The 26,097-nt window shown below is 33.8% G+C and overlaps 1 protein-coding gene across 32 annotated transcripts in view; it reads left to right on the top strand.

Moving 5' to 3' along the window:
• The window catches only part of LOC145680788 (uncharacterized), a 246,679-nt gene extending 237,582 nt beyond the window's left edge, over positions 1 to 9,097 (top strand). For all 32 annotated transcript variants that reach the window (XM_081751809.1, XM_081751808.1, XM_081751806.1 and 29 more), the window contains 3 exons: positions 4,095 to 4,217; positions 6,604 to 6,779; positions 8,949 to 9,097. In XM_081751809.1, the coding sequence (XP_081607935.1) occupies positions 4,095 to 4,217; positions 6,604 to 6,731 (251 nt within the window). In that variant the 3' untranslated portion in view covers positions 6,732 to 6,779; positions 8,949 to 9,097. The remainder of the gene's footprint in view (positions 1 to 4,094; positions 4,218 to 6,603; positions 6,780 to 8,948) is intronic.
• The last annotated feature ends 17,000 nt before the right edge of the window (positions 9,098 to 26,097 follow it).

Below are 26,097 nucleotides of genomic sequence, written 5' to 3'. Positions count from 1 at the left end.
ACGTTTTGTGTACAGAATCCAAATATCTGTTGTTGTGTTATATACGTCAGTTTTACTATTATGCATTTCCGGTATGTTTGAAATTGTTTCCCGTAGTTTGAATGAATGTTCAATTTGAACAAGATAGTGTTTTCTATAACCAAATAAAACATTTCCAAGAATTTGGCAGGCCACAATTTCGATTTCAAAAATGTTAGTGCTTCGTTAGTGCTGGTTAGTGCGGCAAACCCCATCGTTAATACTACAAAAATAATGTCTCAATCTTTAACAGTCACCATTGGCCTGCTAACTTCATGCCAACATATCAAAATCACCGCATAAATGAAGTTGCCTGTTCGAGCAGCGTGGGTGCTCATTAGTACCATAATTATTAAAGTTACCCCTATATATACAGTGTTTAGGGTAACAAAAGTGCTTCGTTTTATGAAGCTGGCAAAACATCTATGGCAGACCACGATTTCGACCTGATATGTAGTCAGTGCTTTGTTAGTGCTCATTAGTGGCGCATATCATATCGATAGTGTACCAAAGAGAAAGGATATATATTTTAAAAAAATCAATTTCCGCTCCTAATTTCATGTCAACACGACGCATGGAAATTCTTGCAGACCACAATCTCGATTTCACCCATCGTTATTACTTTGTTAGTGGTAGTTGATGCGCATTTCCCAGCATTAGTACTCCATAAATAACGACTCCATAAATAATTTTTGAAGAAACCCTTATTGGCCTGTTAACTCATGCCAGTAGACCAGAGACGAAACCTACACTAGATCACAATTTCGATTAATCCAGTTATTAGTGTTTCGTTAATGCTTGTTCCTGAAGCATATCCCATCGCTACTGCTCTTTCAGGTAACTTCTACATGTTTTAAAGAAAGCCATTATTGGCCTGCTAATATCATGCGAGCAAACCAGGAAGGAAATCTGCCGCAGATAACATCTGTCATTTGTGCTTCGTTAGTACTCATTAATGCAGCATATCATATAGACAGTGACTATTCTTTCTTTTTTTTTAAAAAAAAAAAGCCCTTAATGGCCTGTTAATTTTATGCCAACAGAACAGGGGCGACACTTGCGGCAAATAATTTCGATTTCACACATCGTTAGTGTTTAGTGGTCGTTAGTGCCGCATGTCCCATCGTTAGAGCTGTGTAGTGAACGGGTTCATTAAAAAAATACTATTATCGCCCTGCTAATTTCATGCCAAAGGCCAAACACAATATCGACACCAGACCACAATTTCAATTTCTGACGTCTTGAGTACTTAAATAGTAACTTTTAGTGCCGCTTATTCCATCGTTAGTGCACTGTAAATAACGCGTATATTTTTACAAGGTCGTTACTGGCCAGCGAACAATTTGCAAATATGAAAGGAAAGACACCTACCGCAGACCACGTTTTTAATTTCACACATCGTTAGGTCTCGTTATTGCCGCTTATCCCCTCATTACTACTCTATAGATACACGTTCATGTTGTAAAGGCCCATTATCTGATTGCTATCTTCATGCCGCAGGCCAGGCACAATACCAGCGGAAGACTACAATTTTGATTTCACACATCGGTTGAGCTTCGCTAGCTAGAGCTTCGCTCACATTGAAAAACAACAAACAGAAGAAATCACTATTGGCCTGCTAAATTCATTCCAACAGGCTTGGCATGCCTCCTACAGAGAACAACCACAATTTTGATATTACACCGTTAGTGCTTGCTTATTCCTCGTTAGTGATACAAATTCCATCGTTAGATATCCGGGGATAACTACAACTTATTAAAATAATCTATATACCTGCTACTTTCATGGCAATTCCTGGCAAGCCATCTACGGCACAACTCGATTTTGGTTGCATATATCGCTATTGCTTCATTAGTGTTCGTTAGTGCCGCAAATCACATAATTAGTACTCCCCAAGTAACGCTTACATTAAAAAAGAAAACATCTTCGGCTACTTAACTTCCTGCTATTTTTTTAATCAGTATTGGTCTTTTAACTTCATGCTAACAGTCATGACAGATAATCTACGTAGGACCACAAGACTATTTCGTTCCTCAACTGATTGCATGAATTTACCAGGCCAATAATGGTTTTCTTCAAGAATGTGGTCGTTATCTGTGAAGCACAAACGGTTGGATATGCGGCACTAACGAGTACTAACGTAGCATGAATGACGGGTGTAATCAAAATTGTGGTCTGTGGAGATTTAGTATTTGGTCTGCTGGCATGAAATAAGCAGGCCAATAATGTTTTTCTTTAAAAATATATTCTCCTTCTGTGAAGCACTAACGGTGGGATATGCGTCAGTAAAGAGCACTCACGAAACACTAATTGTCCGGTGTAATCAAAATTTTGTTCCCCTGTAGGTTTCGTTCCTTGCGTGTTAATATGAAATTAGGAGTGGAAAATTGATTTTTTTAAATGTAGCTATTATCTCTGGTGCAGTAACGATGGGGTATACAGCACTAATGAGCACTAACGAAGCACTAATGACGCGTGAATAAAAATTGTAGTCTACCGTAGGTTTCGTCCCTGGTCTGCTGGCATAAAGAAAGAAGGACAAGAATGGCTTTCTTGAAAACTGTATCCGTTATCTTTAAAGCACTAACGGTTGAAGTTGCGACGCAACTAGAACTAACGAAACACTAATGACGGATGTAATCGAAATTGTGGTCTGTCCCAGATTTTGTCCGTGATCTGCTGGCATGATATTAGTAGGCCAATAAAGCCTTCTTAAACATGTGGGCGTTATCTGTGGAGCACTAACGATGGAATATGGAGAACTAACAAGTACTAATTACGCCCTGTCGAAATTGTGTTCTGACGTACAATTCTTCCGTTGTCTGATGGCATTATGTTAGAGGGCATTGATTTCTTTTTTAAAAATGTAGCCATTATCTATAGAGCACTAACGATCTGGTGTTCGGGAGTAACGATTACTAACAAAGCACTAATGACGAGTGTAATTACGAGGGTCGTAGATTTCGTTTCTGGCCTGCTAGCACGATGTTAGCAGGTCAATAATAGTTTTCTTTAAAATATGTAGCCATTATCTGTAGAGCACTAGCAATGGGATTTGCTTCAGTAACGAGCATTAACGAGGCACTAATGACGGGAGTAATCGAAATTGTGGTCTAGAGTAGGTTTGGTCTCTGGTCTGCTGGCATGTGTTAGCAGGCCAGTAATTGTTTCTTCAAAAGTGTACGCGTTCTTTATGGAGCACTAACGATGGTACATGCGGCACTAATGAGCACTAACGTAGTACTAACCATATATGAGGTCAAAATCGTGGTCTCTCATAGGTGATTTGTCAGCTTCATAAAACGGACCAATTTTGTTACCCTAAAAACTGTATATATAGAAGCACTGACGTCAATGTTTATAGCACAAATGAACACTTACGCTGCTCGAACCGGCTTCATTTTTCTATACACCCATGTACTTACCTAATATTGCTAAAATAAATTCCAGTGTTTATGAACTTTCTATCATAACTCTTTGCTTACCAAATGTAACTCTTCCAATCAAGACTAATATGACAGATTATTTCATGACTATGATTACTGTGTGCAATAGTCAGTAAAAATATTTTCATCGTTTTCAATATATTATCTTTAGAAATAAAAAAATAAATGTTACAGTACGCTGTAAATAACACATTACAATAATATTTCAGTTATTTTGAATTTAAGACTATGTGACTCTAGGTACTATACGTATTCGAAGACTGAAGGGTTAAAAGCATACCCTACCGTAACGTTTTTAAAGTGGCTTATTTGGGGAAGGAAATGAACATGAAAGAAAGCAATACGAAATATTTCCTTAGCATAAAATTTATTGTAACAAAAACATTCATTATACCTGTTTAATATATTTTTACTATAATTATTTTTTAGTGTTTCCTCTTTGTGCAGAATGATTTTTTTCCTCATACCAATTATAATTTTCATTTCAACAAATCTTACTTCCTTACCTCTGATAAGTTTTAATTTTTCAGTATGGGTCTTATTTACACATTTGTAATATCATATTTGTGGACTTAAATATGTACCTGTCTATGATGATTATCTGTATTAAAGATTATAATAAATTTTTAGGAAACCGTGTATGCAAAACCGATGAATTCCGTTGTAATTCCGGCATGTGTATTTCAAATACAAAAGTATGTGACTCCTTAGCAGATTGCAGAGATGCCAGTGACGAGGATCCTAATTTTTGCAGTAAGTGCTTAATAATTTTCATTTAAAAAGAAACAGCAAAGTAATACATTTCAAATTGAGATTATGATGTGGTTGCCTACTAGAATATTATTATTGTTAATATCTAGTGTGTAACAGAGACTAAGGAAAAGTAAGAGATTTTGTTTAAGGCATTTACTTACTAGCTTTACCAATTCAATAGCTGAGAAAGAGATGGAAATGAAAATCCCAAGGCGGTCAAAGATTAGAAGAAATGAAATTTATAACTGTGTTTAAAAAAAGTTAAAAATTAATGTGGAAATAGTTATAAATGTCCGTATGTACAAAATTTCATTTTAACAAAATACCTAATCTGAAATGTTAGATTTGTCAATAAATCTGTTATTTTTAAAGATACATTCAAGGGTTAGTAATGTGACTATTTTATTCAAACTCTCTGCAAGCAATTCTACTTTCTCGAATTATAAGTCATTTTACCGTTTAAAAGGTCTTATTTTTCAACTTGACTAATATACCTTAATCCACCATACATCTGATTTCAGAGAAGAAAATATGTAGACGACAGAAGTAGGTTGGAAGGAAGTTAGGTAGGAAGGAAGGTTGCTTAGATCTTGATCCCAAAGTACTTGTTTCAGTTATTCACCTGAATTGGTCTTGTCTTAAAAACTACGGAAAGCTTGCTATTAATGATTCTATTTCCTATGTAAGGGAGAACTGGTTCGTATGAATCTTACCTATTGGATCTATGCAAAGATTCCCGCTATTTAATGTGTAATTTTACTGACCTGGTCGAAGGGATAGTGGGCTTATTTCTATCCACCCACTCTTTCAAAAGTTCTAGTTGCATGAATGAATGAATTAGTGGTTACTTGACCACCGATTGTTTTCTACAGCGTACATAATACTTATTAGCCAGGCAAAGTAATAGGTTATAAAATCTGGCATGTCATAAGAAACTAAATACAACGAGATATCTGCGTTGAGACTTACAGGAAATGTTGCCACTTAAAGGGATAACTAATGCTTAGATATAATTCCTTTAAAACTGCTTCTTCCAACGTAAGGGAGACACCGAAAATCTTTAGGTCTGGATTTTAATTTGTGAGTTCAAATCTTTAAAATTAACGAGTATAAATGTGTCCTTAATGAGAGCTAACCCTCCCATCTTCCACAAACCACTATATTTAGAGAAATTTTAAAGAACTTAAGAGAGCTAAAATATAGAGGACGTTGTTGGGTTTTGTCAATTAATTGGACAACATGCTGCTAGTGAATAATCGGACAAGGTGTTGCCAAATTGTACGAATTAAATGTGCGGTAACAATAATAATAATAATAATAATAATAATAATAATAATAATAATAATAATAAATATTAGTAGTAATAGTAGAAGTATTAAGTGGGGAAATAGCGACTACTTAAGAGAACTTGCAAAAATTTTAGAAGCTTCTGTTTGGTGATGCGGAAAGAAAATGTGCATTAGGATGACCGATGCTACTAGTATATCCTTTTGTATTGTTATGTCTACAATCAATTGTTAAAAATTCAGCATACGCATGAGCGCATTTGCTCTACCGTTAGGATGATAACACTGAGTAACCTTCGTAATATTAAATCAGTGGCAATTTTTGCACAGTACAGAGACGAAAATTATCGCATTAGTAGTTATTAATAATCATGTATGTAGGTAAAATAAACAGCACCTTACTCACAAATTTGAATAGTGGACTCTCATTAGGAGAAATATCATTGTTCTCTTCATGTTACCATTATAGACAATTACTATATTTTATTCGATTACTTTCTTTTCTAACCAATTCCTTTTAACAATTAGCTTAAAAAAATTTTACTGTGTAAAAAATTAATTTGGTATTTGGCACATGATAATTTAATACTAAAAAAGCAGTGAAATACAAACTTCATTACCCAATAGTTATCGTAATACGTTCTTTTGATTTTCAAACAAAATTAATAATTTGTATTGCATCAAGTAGGAACTAATGAGCAGCTACTAAACTCATATCTATAAAAACGCAAAACTCTAGTAAAACGACTAAATCTAATTATGCATTATTTTTTGTTCTCGAAATTTTTACTTTACGAAACTTTAGTCAACCGTAAACTACTTTCGTTTAGTTAATTCCATTACTGACAGCTTTTGAGTGGTGCCTTAATTTGATGTTAGAACAGGCTAGACTAACTTTGCATGCTACGGAAAAACTAAAGAGGGGGACCGTGATTATCAATTGAGAGCAATTAGTTGACTCTATTCTAATAAAAGTAGTAGAATCCGTAGTTAGAGTAATAATATTAAATCCTTGTAGACAAAATAATCAGTATTTTTATGTGTATGTTGTGGCAACCTAGCATTATAACAGATAATATTATTATGTTTTTAACTTACAGAGCTCCATGGATGCCAAAAGTTTACGTTTCAATGTAATAATGGACAGTGTATAAGACCAGAATCAGTGTGTGACAATACAGATAATTGTGAGGATGGAAGTGATGAGAACTATAATCTCTGTTACTAAAGACAATATTGAATATTGTACTACATACAACTTTGGATATCAGAGTTTGTAAGTATAAATTTCCTAAATTCTTAGACAAAGAGAAAATACCTTTTGCTTATTACAAAATATATTTCTCTAAGAATAAACCTAATTAGATAAAACTATTTCTTCAAAATGGTCCTAATAGCATTTTTTGCACATTTGGAACAACTTTTCATGCAGTATTAATATAATTGAAAGGATTTAGTTATTTTACGAGATGTAATTAATGTTTTATATATCCAATCATGATTAGTTTTTCAATCATTGTGATTTGATTACAAACTCTTAATATCAATATCAGGTAATATTAGCTATAATCCGTAAAATACGCACGCCATCTATATGTTAACTAATTATTTTGAATAATATCCAAGTGGAGAATCTACCTGATACAGTGGTAGACAATAATGGTGACTGCAAAAGTAAAGTATGTTTCAACGTGTACCAATTATATTGTGTTTTGTCAAAACAGAAAATACTCGTAACACAGCTCGATGCTATTGTTAGAATGAATTTAAATTATTGTCATGTTGTCATCCAATACATTCGATGACAACAACGATTCTTTTAAACTTTTCTTCATTTTAAAGATACAATATGTATCAATTATATGATGATTATATAATATTTTAATATACTTTTATTCGTATTTATGTATTTCTGCATGGAATTTGCCGTTATAACATGCAAGGTAAATTATCTTTTATTTCCACTAAGAATCATCTTGTCGAATTTCATTATAATATTTTTAAGGGTGAGGAACAGATTAATACGATAATTTGCTGACTTATTGGTTCAATCATTGAAAGATGGTAGAAATCTTAGAGCATAAGCATGTTACAAATTTTGTACAAGAATAACAATAAAACTGTGAATTACGGACAAGATGGAGTTTAAAATTTCATCCATGAAATGGTAGGAAGGAAATATTAATAATTTATGGATCCTTATCATCTGATTTTTACAACCCTTGGATCTGGGAAGTTGAAGTGTTATGCAAAATACTTTATGTAACACAGGCTATACAGAAAAGAGGAAGTAAGATGAAGTTTTGGGAAATTTACTCGGATTAGTAGCTAAGAATATTGAAATATTTTGCATTATCATTTCACAATCATATTCTAAAGTTGAGCTATTTAGAAGAAAAACTTTGACAATTTGTATTATTTGATGTATATCCTAGAAATATGTAAAGCAAGTATGCAATCTGGTTAGAATTCAAGAGGAAGAATAGGTAATTGCGGATTATGTTTGAAAAATGTATTTTGGGAGTTAAGTCCTGTGAGCACCAGTTTCAGTATAACAAGGAGAGCATTCTAATTGCTTATTGACAAAAGTGATATACCTTAGTTTCAATTTTGAAATGAACGTGTTATTTATCTTGAATATGTATTTAGTGACAATCAGGATTAACTAAGCAACTTCAAGAACATGATTGTATCAATATGAATCACATTAACTTGTTTACAACAAGTTCTTTAAATCATTTCATTTGGTATTGAGGATGAATGGGTGGTTTTGAGAAAGGGTAACATTACTCCAGTGTTAGGCAACGAGTATTATGTCACCAGAGCGACAGCATTCTACATCATACTGCTTTGTACAACGAATTATAACATCTCAAAATACAACTTATATATTTGCCTTTTTTAAAATGAAGATGACTAGGTGAAGATTCCGTACGTCATATATGGTCAAATTACTTGCAATCATAAATAATAATAATAATAATAATAATAATAATAATAATAATAATAATAATAATAATAATAATAATAATAATAATAATAATAATAATAATAATAATAATAATAACATTATTATTATTATTATTATTATTATTATTAATACTATTATTCAAAGCAAGGTTGTAGAAATCCTGTTTATAGCATATTTTGAAGGCACAACCCTGACACTTCTGAACTCAACCTGAGAACAATATTAGTTTGGACTACACGCTACATGAAGCAATACTGGACCTTAGAGATAATAGTGCAAGGAGCAAAAATTTAAGCTTACTGGCAACTATGAAGCAAATTTACTATTAATTTACTTCTGAAAATTATAATGAGCCTCTACAACCCTCGTAATTCACCAAAACACCTAATAATATACAATTTCAAAATGAATTTAGCGTTGTTTTTCTTTTTCCAATTTCAGGAAATTACTAACTGTGATATTTCCTTCTTTCAGATACTACATTTTAAATATGTTACCACAATTATATCGAATAGGAGAGTATTCTGTTATAGAAAATTATTTCATCTGAGGAAGAAGAAAGAAGGGAATGCTAAACTGTGTAAATGTATTTAAAGGTAATAAATGTATTCGAGGAAAAACAATTGAAACTATTATTATTATTACTATTACTATTATTTTCAGGTTCACTGACACGAGTACCAATAATGGTACCCCACATTACTTGACACAGCTCCCGTGAGTACCAAATTTGGTACTGTACTCGCCACTTGTTTTCCTTTCTTTTACGTGGGCCTACATCGGTACTCAATTTCGTGTGTTTTGTCATATAATTGAACAGAGCAAAAGTCACGGTTTACATGATTAGCTTTAGCGTTCAAATATCTTTATTTTTAAGAATGTTATTGCAATATAGATATAATAGTTCTCTGTCCGTATATTACTGCTCGAATTCAGGTTTATAATATGGATTTCTACACGTTCAGTTTTGTTTGACATCATAATTACAAAACATGAAGACTTCGGTTAGGTATGCAACATGATGAATTAATCATAACCGAGTACCATATTTGGTAGTCATGGCAACCGAGATAAAAATTTGCTCTTTTCCGACGAGTACCAAATTTGGTACTTGGGCCCATAATTTCGTCATCCACTTGCATATTAAACCAAAGAATGAGTCCCCAGGGAGCGAAAAGGGGGAAATTTGTCCCTCCTACTCGGCAATAAAAATACTGCTGATTTTATGCAACCTCCAGTTGTCCCTCTCTGGGGATTCATTCTTTGAGTGGATATGCAAGTGGATGGAGTAATTATGCCCGAATACCAAATTTGGTACTCATGTGAAAAGAACAAATTTTTATCTCGGTTGCCATGAGTACCAAAGATCTTATTCATGCATAATTACGTCATCAACTTACATATCTAACCAAAGTCTGCATTTTTGGCAAGTGTGGGGTGAAACGAAACTGATAATGTATAGAAAGTATTTTGGCCTCGGGAGCAATGAGCACGATAATACCTTGGCAGTCAACATGTTATTTCAATGCATTCCACATCATAAATATTTCATGGCGTTCTCTCTCTCTCTCTCTCTCTCTCGTATATATATATATATATATATATATATATATATATATATATATATATATATATATATATACGCAAGAAGTTTTTGTTTGATGCAAAGTTAAATGAATACTAAATGAATTCTGAACAACATAATAACTTATTTACTATTTGATGCTACTGTTTTTAACTTATAAAACTTTCATTTACTTGTATCAATGGATAGTCAAACATAGTGCAAGGTTTCTCATGTGTTCCCCATGAGCTGCCTGCAAAAACACTTTAAACAACAACCACGAAAAGCACGTTGTCAACCGTCGCCAATGTTTGAGAAGTAACGTAAAGTCAAGCAGTCAGCAATACTTCCGGATAAAAGAAGCCTGAACATCACAGAAGGCAACAATCTCTACCGATTGATCATCCACTACTTTCTAGGACGCATGATTATTGAGATTCTTAACCTCTTTCTAACACACCTGGTCATTGGGGGCTACCTATCCTATACTTTCTAAGACGCATGTCATTAGGAGTTCCTTCTTGCTAGGACGTCTGGTTTGTGCAAGCACTTCACCACTCCCAACGGGGCCTGGTCTCTGGGTTTCATCAACTTCCCTAAGACGCCTTTTCATTGAGAGGTAGTTACCTACACCTTAGGACGCAAGAGTTTGGTTTCTATCGCCCTAATACGCATGGTCATTGAGCTCGTACAAGTTCACCAGCATGTCACAAAGTTATATAGAGATTCTTGTATTTTTTCTGTAATATTTATTATCATTGTATTCAAAAAGAAACGTTTATGATAAAGGGTGAGGCGAAAGTCCAAAAGTCGCATGTACCATCTTTTCGCACTATCTGTAAAGCACAGAATATTACAATATTAACAGTGAAATGATGATATATCATACCTTAAGAAGCATAAATTATTCAATATTGGTTTTAAAGCAAATGTCACGCAACTGAAATAGAGGGCAAGGAATGAGCAAACTGAATGGAATAATGAATCGGATTGAATGTGAATCACTAACTACTATAACGCTTGGTTAGAGTTGTTCATGTTTAAATATGTCATGATAATAGTAAATATCCTATATAATAAGAAACAGCATCATGGAAGACAAAAATACTTAAAGGGAAAATAGTGAGGTTTACACAAATAGTAGTTGATAGAAACTTGTAATATTTAGAAAACAATAGCTTGTTGCAGAGCGAAATTTTATACTAATAGGAATAGACATATGCGCCCAATCCTCCTATTAATATGCATTTCAAACAGTGGAAGAGAAATTTCAAATGATATGAATAAATAAATTTCAGAACGTTCTCCACTCCAGCAGGAAAATATTTACAAGACAGGGTACAATGGTGTAACACACCGATTGTGATAAGATTGCATAGACATAAAGAACATTGAAAAAGAAGTGACATGTACTTTTTTATATCGGCCAACAAGCGCATTGAAAGAGTCAAATAGGGGCGTAAAAATGGGGTCAAAATGAGATTATGTAGAATACAGTGAGAACGAGAAGAGATATCGGAAAAGTTTAAATGTACGAAATACTACCCATAGTCGACGCAATTCAATAAGGTAGAACAGAACATCCATGAGAAGAGAGCAGAACATCCGAAAATGGACCAATCACGCGTACAACATTGTGACAATGTGTTTCGGAAATGAGCGAAAAGGGTGATAAGGAGCAGGAGGAAAGAAGAAACGAAAAAAGAAAATACGTGTTTTTTTCTTTGGGCGCATATGTTGCTCGTATGCGACAGACGCAGATTTATCTCAATGCCCGAAGATGGGATAACACGCAGGAAGGATGCAACCGCCGTTCATATAGGCAGCTAGCGAGACAGTAGTGCGCGATGGGTTGCATATATTGGGTAATGGGAACAAAAATTCATAGCACAGTAGAATGTAATAGCAGCTGGTCCACATACGTAAGGTAGACAGCAACATTAATATCAGTACCACACATGAGTATCAACATTATATCACTACGAAAATATGCGTACAACATAACAGTAATAGTAACAATTTTGTTTTGTGTTACTACTGCCTACACACATTTTCGTTTCCAACAACCATCTCATCGTTGCTCTCATTACGCGATATATGCAACCCACGCAGTGCTGTCTCGCTGGCTGTCTATATGAACGGCGTTTGCGTTCTTCCTGCGTGTTATCCCATCTTCGGGCATTGAGATAAATCTATTTCGCATACGGGAAACATATGCACCAAAAGGAAAAAAAACATGTATTTTCTGTTTTCGTTTATTCTTTCTTCCTACTCCTTATAACCCTTTTCGCTCATTTCCGTAACACATTGTGACAATGTTGTACACGTGATTGGTCCATTTTCGGATGTTCTGCTCTCTTCTCATGGGTGCGTTCCAGCTCATTGAATTGCGTTGACTATGGGTAGTATTTCGTACATTTAAACTTTTCCGATATCTCTTCTCGTTCTCGCTATATTCCACATAATCTCATTTTGACCCCATTTTTACGCCCCTATTTGACTCTTTTAATGTGCTTGTTGGCTGATATAAAAAATACGTGTCGGTTCTTTTTCGATGTTTTTTATGTCTGCTCAATCTTATCACAATCGGCGTGTTATACCTGGGTACCCTGCGTTGTTAGTAAATGCTAGCAGAAATATTACATTTATTAGCATAACTGTCGTCTAGAATAATATTAATTAATTAACGACAGAAGACACTGTTAATTAAATAAACACTTGTTTTCTGGCAGGAAGGAATGTGTTAGTACATCACAGTAAACACAGTTCCAGCAAAGAACGTGTTTTTTCTATTAATCTGTAACTCACGAGGTTTCTAACAGGAAACAAATATTCAGTTATGTTATGAAATAATAAGTGAGAAAAAGTAAAGAACGAAAAGACACTTTTCCCATGCTTCTTCAAGTAGATACTAATGTTATATGTAATTTATTACACACGTCTACTTGGAAGAAATGCAATTATTAGTTATAAGTTTGTTGATAAAAGTAAACGAAGCTGGTAAATTGTCTAAGTCAGCCTCTTTAGACGCTTGTAGTGCCCACATCTGCATATGCCAATAATGAACAGCAGATCCATAGGTTCTTTACCTATCAAATTGTGATATTACTTACTCTTTTATCGTTTATCATTTTGACAACCTGTTTCCCTTGACGTGAACTCGATCTTGCCTTTGCTAATCATATCATCTAGTGTTTTTTTCACACATAAGGGCATACAAGAAGAACATAGTATTTTTCAGAACCCACAAGGGTTTGCATTAAATAAACAAATATTTAACAGCCAGGAATGTGGACAAAGAAAATATTTGGCATAATGACCAAGGTAAACTTAATTATGAAATGTATTGATTGTCAATACTATTCCATAGAGACAAGAAAACTACAGCTCGTGTATTCCAGTCTGCATATAACTTTAAAAACAGTTAAGAATTGATGTGGCTTTAGCAATGAGAGGCAAATTAAATTACAAGCTCAATATTTGTTTCCAAGAGCCACAAGGAACTTTCAGCCAGAATGTTTCAAAAAAAAAAAAAAAAACTTCTAACAACATGCCCACGAAACATTCATATGGAGGCAGGGAAAAGTGGAAAATGACGAAAGAACACATGGAAAGTTTTCCAACTAAAGTAATTGGTGAACATCAACAAGACGAATAGCCTACTGCTTTCTGATTCCTGATCAGACCATAAAGATCATATCCTGTTGGATTTTTTTCGAACAAGGATGTTACATTCAAGATATTCCCATCAAAGTCAACAAAAAATGCCAAATTCTTGATGTGTACTTCTTTAGGCACTATTAACTCTACGTGAGAAGGATCGTTGATTTTGTGAGACCGCAAAGTGAAAGAACACAAGTAAAGTTACACGAACATCATTTCGTCATCACACTTCGCGGTGTGCTTTAAAATCAACTTTCTGTACCGAAGTGCGAGCCTATGTTACAATATGATTGGCAAAAGCAAGGTTATGATATTCACATACCAATATTATCGTTTTAAAATGTAATAGCGTGGCGTTTGATGTGAGTTGTTTGAATGCAGAAGTGCTCTTGAATATTAAAAGGTGACTTCAGTCACTTTGTTCTGTTCCACTTTGCATTGATCACTTCATTGAAACGACACACTTGTTTTTTGGGGATTGAATATCCGGGTAACATTGTCAGATCAGTGTGGTTGTTGTGGTTGAGATGCTGTAATGATTTCATGCAGAGTAAGTAAATCAATCGGTGCCAATATTGTAATATATATATATATATATATATATATATATATATATATATATATATATATATATATGGGGGGTGATAACAGGCTCAGATTTCAATGTGAATAGCTAATACAGCTCTTTCTGCGATGAGCGATTTATATTCTGAACACATTTTCCTGCAGTTGTGCGTGTTCTAGGTCATTCCCATCCCTTGCTAGATTCTTAGTGGACCTCGTAGCACATTTTACGTCTTTTAATATCATATTCTTGCATTTGATTCACTTTCGTGATAGTTCTCTATCGGACAAAATTTAGTAAAACTACTCAGGGTTGCCTACCGTCCCCATCCTGTTGAGACAGTACCGATTTTTGAGTTACTTGTCCCACAATACAACCGGGCACTCGTCGTGAGTCATATTGTCCCAGTTTATCGATTTTCAATGTTAATTAATATTTCACTGGGCCACTTTTAAAAGGGAATAAATTATTTTTACATGCACAGTTTTATTTAGGAAATGAATTTAACAAATTTGTGTTTCAATTTTACTCATGAAAGATAGTTAGAAGTTCGTCTTTAATTTACAGTTATTCCTTAATTGTTTTGAGTAGATAATTCAGCCGATTATGATAGAATATTCCATGCAGCGCTAAAATGCAACCTCTACATGAAAGCGACTGCTACCGCAGTGGCATTAACACTAGCCCTCACTTCAAAGGTTAGCTGAAACGCTAACTAACCGCCCGCGTGTCAGATCTGCCATCAATGTCGGCGTCTTCTCCTTCACTTTTGGTTTGTCGCGCAATCACGTTGTTTACATTAACCTGTGCTGTGCAGTACTATTCTGTTCTTGCACGTTAAGTTATAAAGTTTTTTTTTTTTTTTTTTTTTTACATACAATGATGGATGGTGATGAAGACAACATCAATAATGAAGCATCCATATTGAAATCCCCGGCAAAGCAAGTAAAACGAATGTGTAAGTTTCGTGCTGACTGGTTGAAAAGTTTGAGTGGTTATCAAAGGTGGTCAGTAGTGAGTTCTATGCTAGCTGTAAACTTTGTAACAAAGATTTTTCAATTTCACATGGAGGAATTAGTGATGTTAAACATCATGGTGATTATGTAGAGCATAAGAGGAGAGTAAGTACAGGAAAATCAAATGCTGTAATTCAGAAACTTTTCCCCGTGCAAAACAGCCCGGAAAGTTATAAAATTACCTTTGCTGAGTTAGCTACAACATTTCATTGCGTAAAACATAACTTGTCTTATAACTCAATTGACTGCAAGAATAATATCTTACCGCAACCATTTACTGACTGAAACATTGCAAAGAAAATCAGTTATAGAAAGACAAAATCTGGGTCTATTGTGAAGGAAGTGCTTTGCCCGCTGGCTGAAAAAGTGGCTATAGATTCGATAAAATCCACGTTCTTAGAAAACAGCAGTGAGGTATACTTTAGTGTAATGACTGATACTTCTAACAAAGGTAACAGAAAAATGTATCCTGTTTGTGTGCAGTATTTTTCTTTCAACCAGGGTTGTTAAAACAAACTTCTTGAGTTTTCCTAAATGTGCTTCAGAAACCTCGAATGCAATATGCGAGAACATTTTAAACACATTATGAAAATTATATTTGGACATTGCAAACGTTATAACTTTTAGTGCTGACAATAGGAATGCTAACTTCGTTGTTAATCGGTCAGCATACACATTGCTTAAGGAAAAGAAAACAAACCTCGCAAAAGCTGATTACCTTGCTCATGTATTGAGCAATACTTTAAGATATGCTATGCACAAACTTAACTTCGACATTGAGACTGTTGTCCTGAAAATTTCAAGCCATTTTCAATCCTCTTCATTCCGCCTGGAAGAGATTGTTGAGGAGCCTGACATCAGATGGAAGGAATTGAACAAACATGTTCCTACGAGATGGTTGTCTCCATTAACAAGATTTTGAAGGATTTTTCCTGCTTTAATGGCATAGTTTGTAAGTTTGGAGGACGATTGTCCCATTGCATTGAGAAATTTACTTTGTTTCGATTGTGCTGAATCTGGAAACAATATTGGCTGTTTGGAGTACTCAAAAACATCTTTGTATCTGCATTTTTGTGCTAACGTATGTTCCGTATTTGAAAAGCCAAACCTGACATTGCAAAATTTCGGTACTACAGCAACCGAATTATTCAGCATTATGGAAACTTTATGGATCAAGCTTCGCTCAAGAAGAGACGGGAACCTTTTTCTGGAGCTCACATGAGGCTTTCAAGAAATCATGCTGATGGCCTTATTTACAACGAAGCAGTGGCTGACTTCTAAAAATTCTAAGATAACGCAATTTCATATCTAGAGAACCACTTTGACTTCAGCGTGGAAAACACTCTAAAGAAGATTTCACCGCTACCCTTGAAAAGAATGATTTCATACAATGAAGTAGTAGAAGCGGCCGAATCAACGGGAATTGCCAAAAAGATTTATCTCGACGTCGAAGCGTCGATTTCTCTTTGATGAATTAAGTGTAATCAAACCAGCCTTGCCCATTGTTGTCAGTTCTAATGATTTTATTGTTGAACAGAAATGGGTGAAGCCTATTTCACAACGTAAGGGAAGAAATGTTCTTTCAATTGAGAGAATTTGTGTCATGTGCCTTAAGCATTTGTTTGTGGTAAAAAACCAAACATTCTATATAGTTTTCTTTTTAAACGTTATGTTAAATAAATCGCAATTGTTTTGGTTTGAATTTGTTGTATGACAATAGCCAAAGATTAAGACTTGATTTTAGTAATATGTTTTGTTAGTACTCCCTTAACAATGTTAAGCACTCATTTGCCATATATATATATATAGTTTTCTCTCTAAACGTTGTTTATATTAAATAAATTACAATTGTTCTGGTTTGAATTTGTTGCATATATTGCTTATACCTAGTGATGAGCAGTGCGTGGGAAAATAAAAAAAAATGAGGTATCACATTAATTCTGGTTCTTGTTATTCAGATGATTATTTACTTTTTTCTCAATGACTCGCCGTGCGTGTAGTCGTCTCCGGGGGGTGGGGGGAAGGAGGCTCCAACACCAATTGTTCCGTCCCGATTTTTTGTGAAGAAAAGTTGGCAACCCTGAAACTACTATGAATTTGGCGCTACTGGACTAGTCGAGATTTCTATAGGGCTAGATAGTACTCCATTTATGCTTTAGGGATAGGTAAATTTGGTATTATGTCTACTCTAGTTGAAGAGAGAAACGGTTATTACAATTAGAAAATTCTGATCTTGCGTCTTCTGTTCTAGATATATGGTCTTCATTGTGTTTTTTTATTCGGACTGGTATTTATTGTCATGTGTTACTGGGCCCATTATACAATGTGTCCGTAAAGTTGGGCAACCCAAAGTTTGTTTCCGTATATTTGTATTTTGCTCTAAGAATGATAAAGACCTGAGACTCGAAACAAATGTAAGCATGTTCTATGTACATACTTTCGAGTGGAACTTGTAATGTTTTTGTGTAGTAACCAAAGAAATTATTGTAAGTGTACAATAAAAAATTTTCAAAACGAAGAAAATCAATGTTCAGTTGCAGGAAACTGATTTCGGGCGGGTGAATTCCTGTTTATATGTACAGTATACATCAACATTTATCCATCGGTGCAAAAATGCGACAATGTTGACGCAGTGTTTCCATATCAAAAGGATATTTAATGCAAATCCGTAAAATGGGTGTTTTTAACAGAAACGCGGCCCTTGGCAACACTGTTGTCCTAAAATTAATCCAATAGGTGTGTTTTAGATTAATTAATGATAAGCAATGTTACGTGTGATAATATATCACACTACATATATATATATATAAATCTTAATATAATCATTGTTATCCTAGAAGGTTATGTTATCCATTCCTGAACCATTGATACTTGAGCGCCTCTAGTGGAAGTTTCTGGACCACATATTTTCGAATGAGCTGCCGGTAGCCTGAACAGCCATTCGAAACTATATATCGAACTGGGCAAGGTTAATCTCGTCTTGAATTGTGAATGTATAACGGCCTTTACGAAAGTTGTATAGTTCTACAAATAGAGTGTTCTAAATCGAGAATAATTTGAAGTTCATAATAGTTAATATATTATATACCTAATTTTTTGTGTGAGGTTTCGAAGTTTCAATATTTGGTGTGTATTTATAAAAGGGTTATAAGAGGCGTACCGAAACATTCCTCCCAACTATGGTGGACTATGGTTGTTCATAACATAATAAGTTGGGTGAGTGTAATTTTTGATTATAATATACTCTCTTTATACATTAATATTTCATAAGGAACAAATATAGATTTCTAATTGGTTTTACTAAATTCAGGAGGTCTACTATATATTAGAATAATTATTGAAAGTTGTATTAAATGTGTACTTCTTGCTGTATGAAATCATTGTACCATTCAACCTATCTTTTAAAAGCAAGTTAATTTCTGATAATTTTTCTAAATTTCAATATAGCTGTTAATTGTTATATTTTGATGAAATTGTATTTCTGTATTTCATATTTATTTTTCTAGTAATTTTGTTATAAAATTTTCAAGTTAAAAATCAGATATTTCAATTACCCCTATTACCTAGTATTCTCACAATTTTTTTTGGAGGATTGGGGATTAATACTATTTTAAGAAGTAATTGCAATAGATATAGTAAAAAATAGCCAACAAATTAGAATGAAAACTGATAAGGTTCACACAGGAAAATTTAAAATCTAACTTATATCCTTTATACAATGAAATTACAAATCCACTAACCATTATTTGTTCTGGTTTATATAACCAGCGGCCCAGGACGAAGCACTTAGAGACAGGTTACAGCAATGATAATTTGCACATAATTGATAATATGAACTTTTATGCAAACATTTGCGATATCAAAAATTTATACTAACGAATAATAGAGATCATAGGGTAATTATTTTCATAGACTTCACAAAACACACTTCATCTTCCACTTAAGTGAACTTTGTTCTGATCTTATATTTTTGTTAAATGCTTTGTACTCGAATTCAACAAGAATTCTTCAACCAGCTGATGTTTCTGTATCTTATCCTGTAATAATTACATGGAAGAATGGAGTGCTAAAATGGCGCACAAATTTTTCATCCGAGGCTCTCACCAGAAAACAATTCGTCCTCTTGCGGAGAGAATTGTCAATACCTTAAACCAGAGATATTGAAGAACAGTTTCAGAACATGCTGCTTTTTTCGATGGAGTGCTGACATTATTGATTTCGGTAAGTATTTAGAGTAAAACAGTAAAAGCGATTAGAATGCGAGTAATTTAAAGGTAGATGTAAACTCAAGAAATGTTAAGGAGATGACATTATCAAGATTTGGTGACACTGTGGGATACGACAAGTACCTTCATTTGAAGAATACCAAGGTACTTATTCAACACGAATAAGCATGTAAAACATTAAATAGTTTTCGACGATTGAGGAGTTGTGCTCAGCGAAAGGAACAAACAACACATTTCTGTGCAGTAATGCAAAGGAGACCGACATATTTATTGAATCTGTAACTGAATTGATGATAACGGATGATTAGATTCAGCCTACACATGTAGAAGAATTGTCTTCAGCTACACATACCGACGAAACTCCAACAAATCTAACGAAAGAATAGAAAAGTATCAGGAATATGGGTAATTCATCCCATTATGAGTAGATTATCAACCATTCAGATGCATTTCTCTAGGAGGATTGTTTTGTATAGACATAGACTCGAAGCTTAAAGGAACTCGAAGAAAAGCGTGTGTGCCTCTTGTAGTAGCTGCTGCTAAGTGGAAACTTTTTTATAGTAAAAAAATGTACATACAGCTCTTACGAGAAAATAACAAAAATTAGGGAGGGAAAGGAAAATAACCTAAGATAATATGAAACGCAGAAGTGATAAAGATACATAGAGCGAAAATATGTTTAGAAAATAAACAATTGCAGAAATGATATGCTTTAATTGAAAACTATTAGTAGAAATCTGTTTTACACATATGGAGATATAAACATAAATAAAACTGAGAAAGTGGCCCCTAGTGGATCATCTGGATATACACTTAAATCGAAATCTGAAAGAACTGAACAGGAAGCATATCTTACGCGATTAAATGTTAAGTTGTCAGGGTTGTGTTCTATATGTGTAGGTAGTTCTTCACTGGAATAACTTGCTGTTGTTGTAATAGCCTTTTCCACAAAGATAGCCCTTTCCCAGGCTTAAGTAATTGGGAAGATAATAAAGACGAATCGGTGTTCTTTTGCATGCAATGTCCTAACAAGAACTCAGACGACAGCGACTGAAATAGATTTAAACAGTGAAATTAATTCCCACTCGAACAACGAGTCAGCGATTTTTTCTAATTCATTATTTCAAGGAGTCTAGTAGTTGCAAGAAAATAGGTATTATATATAATATTAGTAATTTCTATTTAATATTTGACAGATTTTTTTCTTAGCTTTAGAGAGTATATGCTTAAAATGAGCTAGATTTATTGGCCGTAACTCACGAGTACCCATCATTATCTAGGTAAATGCCCGCACTATAATATATAAGTGCCTATTGATGTATAAATGGATACATTTGTCTATTATTTTCGTTAGAAGTTACACAGTTCCAAGAGAACCTTATATGACACCCTCATGTTAAAGTTAAAGTTTACTAATATTAATAGACCTAATGTCATTGATTTTGTCCTGAAATTGTGGTATCTGTTGTCAAAAGTCTGAACTTTTAGAGACTATGTTTTCCAGCACTATATAGTTTTCTCTATATTACTTAAATATTTTTGTTTATCATTGGGTATCAGTAGAAGAGCTGAAATGATTGAAATGAAAATTAACACATAACGTCTACTTCAAAATGGGTGTAAAGGATGTCACGTTGATTAAAATGTGTTCTGCAAGGTAGGTAGCTGCAATTTTAATCCGTGCTATATATATTATATATTAGTTCAGAATAAATTAGCAGGTGCCAAATGTAACTTTCTTATCTGAAAATACGAATACTGTATCCTATTTAAAATATATAAGAATAGTCTGTATATGTTTTATAAATTCTTCCAATTTCTTTCAACTTTCGAGTTATATCTCCGGAGCTGATACAGCATATCAATGGGTCTTGAGCACAAATGATGTACTTTCTAATTACACTATTTTCCTCGATGGTGTGTGAAGTATGGGTGGCCTTCCACCGACTATTTTTATCTTCAGAAGCAATAAAACATAACAATGGGTTTTCGTTCATAAAAGATACACTAAGGAAATGCACTACTTCTATCGACTGTGTTTTAAGTAATTGGCTATAATAAAGTGTATATGTATCTGAAAATAAATAACATGAATAACATTTACAAACAAGATTTCATTTATTTTGTTTATATCTCCGAAGCTGACGTAAAGCTAGAACCTCCATCTCAAAATTGCTTTACTTTCGTAATTATAGTTACAAAAGCAAAATTATGTTGCAAATCCCTCTCCCCTTAAGTGACATCTTTTGACTGTAAATTTTGAAATCTGTCGGTCGTAACTTCACATACCTACGTTCAAAACTACATTTTTCAACTAAATTGAAACGATTTTACTTTTTATTTTGTTTTGCTCACTCAATTGGCTTGCAGTTGTTTTTGAGCAGTCGTCCTTTCTGATACTAAATATAGTGGCGTATTTAGGATTTTGTTTCGGGGGAAGGGCTATTCACAACACTTGAATAAGCACTTATATTTTTCCTTTTGGGTGCCGACAAGATTTAATAAAGTTTCTCATTTAACAAATCTATGTTTGGGGGGAGGGGCTTGAGCCCGATAGCCAACAACCTAAATACGCCACTAGTAGCAGATCTATACTATTGTATTTTATTTTATTTGCATATCAATTTACTTTGCAATTCCTTTTGAGTAGTAATGGTTCGTGATATTAAATGTAAGTAGCAAAGATATGTTGGTTTAATACAAAAATCTATTTAAACTTGGTAATTGGCAGTGGTATACAAGAAGTATAGAACCAAATGTTTATATATAACTCCACCCACTGAATATTCATTCTTTTGGTAAGCAAGGTACAATTGAATTATATATATATATATATATATATATATATATATATATATATATATATATATATATATATATATATATATATATATATATATATATATATATACTCTTCTAATCTAAAAATTATTAACACAAGTGATCATTTTGAATACAATTATCTGGAATATAAGAAGAAAGAAGAATACCACTTCTCTAATTAAAAGCACTGTATTTGATTTTGCTAATTTCTCCGAAAATTATAAGAAAAACTTTGTATAGGATTGGTATTTTTATTACCTGAATCTCCATATCAACATATTTTTGAAACCATTAACTCAATTGTTCCTTCGTTTAATGACCCAGTACAATAACTGTTATCAAGGAGGAAAAGTGGTTTTAAGTTCAGTTTATGATTAGTGTTTCATTTCTGATAGACAAATGTTGGAGTTGTAACTGTCGATCTTCCTCTAAGGTTTCAAAATCTTCCTCTCATATCACACATTCTTCCTCACGCAAGAACTCAGAACTATACGATTGGCAATTTTCGAACCATTTATTTTATAGAGTTGGACTACAGATACGGAGACTTGCAATTATTTTTTGAATCGAAAGTTTATATGTTCGTCCAACGAAACTCAAAAGAAACAAACCGTTAAGATGAAAACATACATATTGAGATATGCAAAATAATAGCAAACTGTAGTTAATCTATAGTTATAACGACTAAAAACACAATAATATCCGATAGTTTGGTTTTGAAACTGAAATATTCACTAATTTACGTGTCCTATCCTACGATTTCGTTTAGTCGAAAAATATCTTTAGTATCAAATGATCCGGGTCGGCTTGCACACATTGAGTGACATACAATTGATACCTGTAGAAATACAATATCGATCAAAGTAGTACAGTAAAGATAAGGTTGAGAAAGGAAAAAAATACAGTACAACCCCTCAAATCCGAACTAATTGGGGCTGAAGCCTGTTCGGATTTCGGGGTGTTCGGATTACCTGGGAAATAATATTACGTACTTATTTCGCCACTGAATTGGCGGTAAAACAACGACTGAGGTTAGAGAGGGTGGCCCAGTGGTCGAAAGGGCACTGACCTTGACTGGCGGGTGTACACTCATGTAAAAAATGATTGTCGCATATCTATAACTGTCTTCTTGTAAGAATATAATTAGATAATGATTTAGAATAAGCATTAAGTCTAAAAATGTTAAAACCTTAAAAGAGCTAAATTTGTGTGATTGATTCTTTTTTTTTTCATTTTCCAGCTGTAGTTATTTTTTTTCTTCTGAGAACGTATTCGGATTTGCCGGGTTTTCGGATTTCCGGAGTTCGGATTTGAGGGGTTGTACTGTAGTAACAAGCTAACAATTGGTATACAAGTAGACGAATATGTTAGGAATAACATACTAAAAGTTTCCTAAAGCCCCACTGTAGCTTTTCCCGCAACTTGGAAAAATGTCCGCCATCTTTAGACGACGACAAGGAATTTATGGAAATCGTCACCGTTTACGTTTATTCCTCTAGCCACCGTTCTAATTATCACAAAGCCATGGATCGCACATGGTGGGAAAGCTTGAAACACAATATCTAAGTAAATAACATATATGCTCATCGTACTAAATTTCTAGAAGAAGAGGAAGGAGAAAGCATCTTTTCTTAGTAAAAAAAGTTATATTTTCAGCAATCCTGGGAAGTTTGCAACACTAACAGTTATTGCACAAAAACAAAACATCACCAACAGATGTCCTTGATATTTATCTCGAACATAGCCAACAGTGACACAAATCGGTCCAACACATGCTGAAAAAAAAATGATAACAAATATTACTTTCTCACCTTTCTGTACAAAAGTGCATAAGGTGATATTCATTTCCACGGCTCTAGTCACCTTCTGTTATTACACAGGACGAAGAGTTATATACCATTGGAAATCGTAAGAGACGTAAATTCGAACGAGGTAAAACTCATACTAATCAAGCCTAATCTGTGGAAGAAACCTAAAACTCAAAATTTCACGTCAAAACGTGATTTCATATAAATTGTGTAGTATTTGCTACACTGACAATTATCGTATGTTAATAGAATTCCGCCACCGTTTTCACTATCATAATTATCAATTTACTTTAAAAATTGTGTACATTTTTCCCACTGGAGTAAGCTCTTATGACACATAGTTTTACACCGCGCAAATATAGCACAAAATTTATTTATAGACAGTATTAGAAAGTAACAGAATTGATAGTCTTCTTTGCATGGGAAAACCGTAATTTACACACTTAAAATCACTCTGAACTGCAATAGTCATTTGAAGTAATTTTGTATTTAAATGTCTTGTTTATATCTAGAATGTACTTTTCCTACTCGTATTCTTCAAATGAAAGTTAACGTTTACATTAAACGTTAGTATGCACTTTAAGAACATTTTTGTAACTAGTCCATTCAGACTTCTTTTATTAGAAATTAATGAGATTATCGTCATCTCGTTCATACCCATGGTATTCATCATGTAGTTTTGCATTCATACATGAAATTCCTCAACACTGACGACAAAAATTGGAACTCACAGTTCTTGCTTTGTGACAACCGCACATATGATCACAGCTCTTTTATCCATTAGAGGATATTAAATGCATAACATTACATGGAGCTGGTTCCTTGGTCATTCTTGCTGGTACAAGAAAATCTCCTAATGTTTTCCATCCATATTCAGTGTCTAGCGTATCATTGAGCAATACCTTGACTCAAAGAACGTACACCGTCAAAGAATGAATGCAAGATATCAGTTTTAACGTACACACGCCAAAGTGATGGCCTTTCGTAAGAAAAACACAATGAGTCACTTTTAATCAACCTTTGCACGCTAAATATGTGACATCGAAGCAGCATGTAGAAATTCTGGTGAATTACCGTAGGTGGCTGTTAAACTTGGTATTTTCTTCACATTGTCGTATATCGGAAGAGTTGCAAGTGAAAGGCATAAAAGAACTTTGGTCTTGTGTGTATGCTAGTAAGTTCATTCCACAGATGATGTCCATTCTTGTTCTCGTGCTTTGTGAGCTCATTTTTATTAACACAGTTAGCAATTACTGTAAGTTCCTATAAGAGTACACGTTATTGAAAAAGTACGCAATGCCCATTTCCAAAGTTGGAAGCATTGTGGGATGGTAACATCTAGACGTTAGCAAGGAGTTTCACGGAAAATTATGTATGACCGTGAAGGAAGTAACAAAAAGCTGACAAGAACTGAGTAATTAGCAGGTTAGTACTTTTATATCATTTCACTGTAATATTACACTTGTAGAATATATGTCTCCCCAATAACGCTATGACTGGGAGAGAACGACTTTTATATTAAATTTATTTTTACGCCGATAGAAAACAAAGGTGTGCATTTCAGATGTCTAGTCTGATTGCTTCTGCCATTTGGTGACCGAACACTAAAAGTGGTATTGTCCTCAAAGAGTACGCATTGACCAGTAACCAAAGAGTACGCGTGTGTACTCTTTAGGGACACATCAGTTTCTATGTAGTAAAATTCCTTGAGTCCATTATATTTATTTCAAAATGACTCAGATCACAATTTTCCAATAATTTTCTATAAAATTATAAGAATTTACATATTTTGAATCACAAATAAAATGGAATTACGGTATCCTGTGCGCATAAATGCATTACGTAATATATCAATTTTTTATCAATAGTTGTTTTTGCTTTGATTTATTTACAGAAGAGCAATACACCAGAAAGAAACTAGTCAATGTTGAGACATTTTATCTGGGTCTCATGAGGAT

This window comes from Thermobia domestica, chromosome 3 (genome assembly GCF_964235325.1).
Source record: "Thermobia domestica chromosome 3, izTheDome1.hap1.1, whole genome shotgun sequence".
NCBI classification, from domain to species: Eukaryota; Metazoa; Arthropoda; class Insecta; order Zygentoma; family Lepismatidae; genus Thermobia; species Thermobia domestica.
This window is presented reverse-complemented; position numbering and strand designations above follow the sequence as displayed.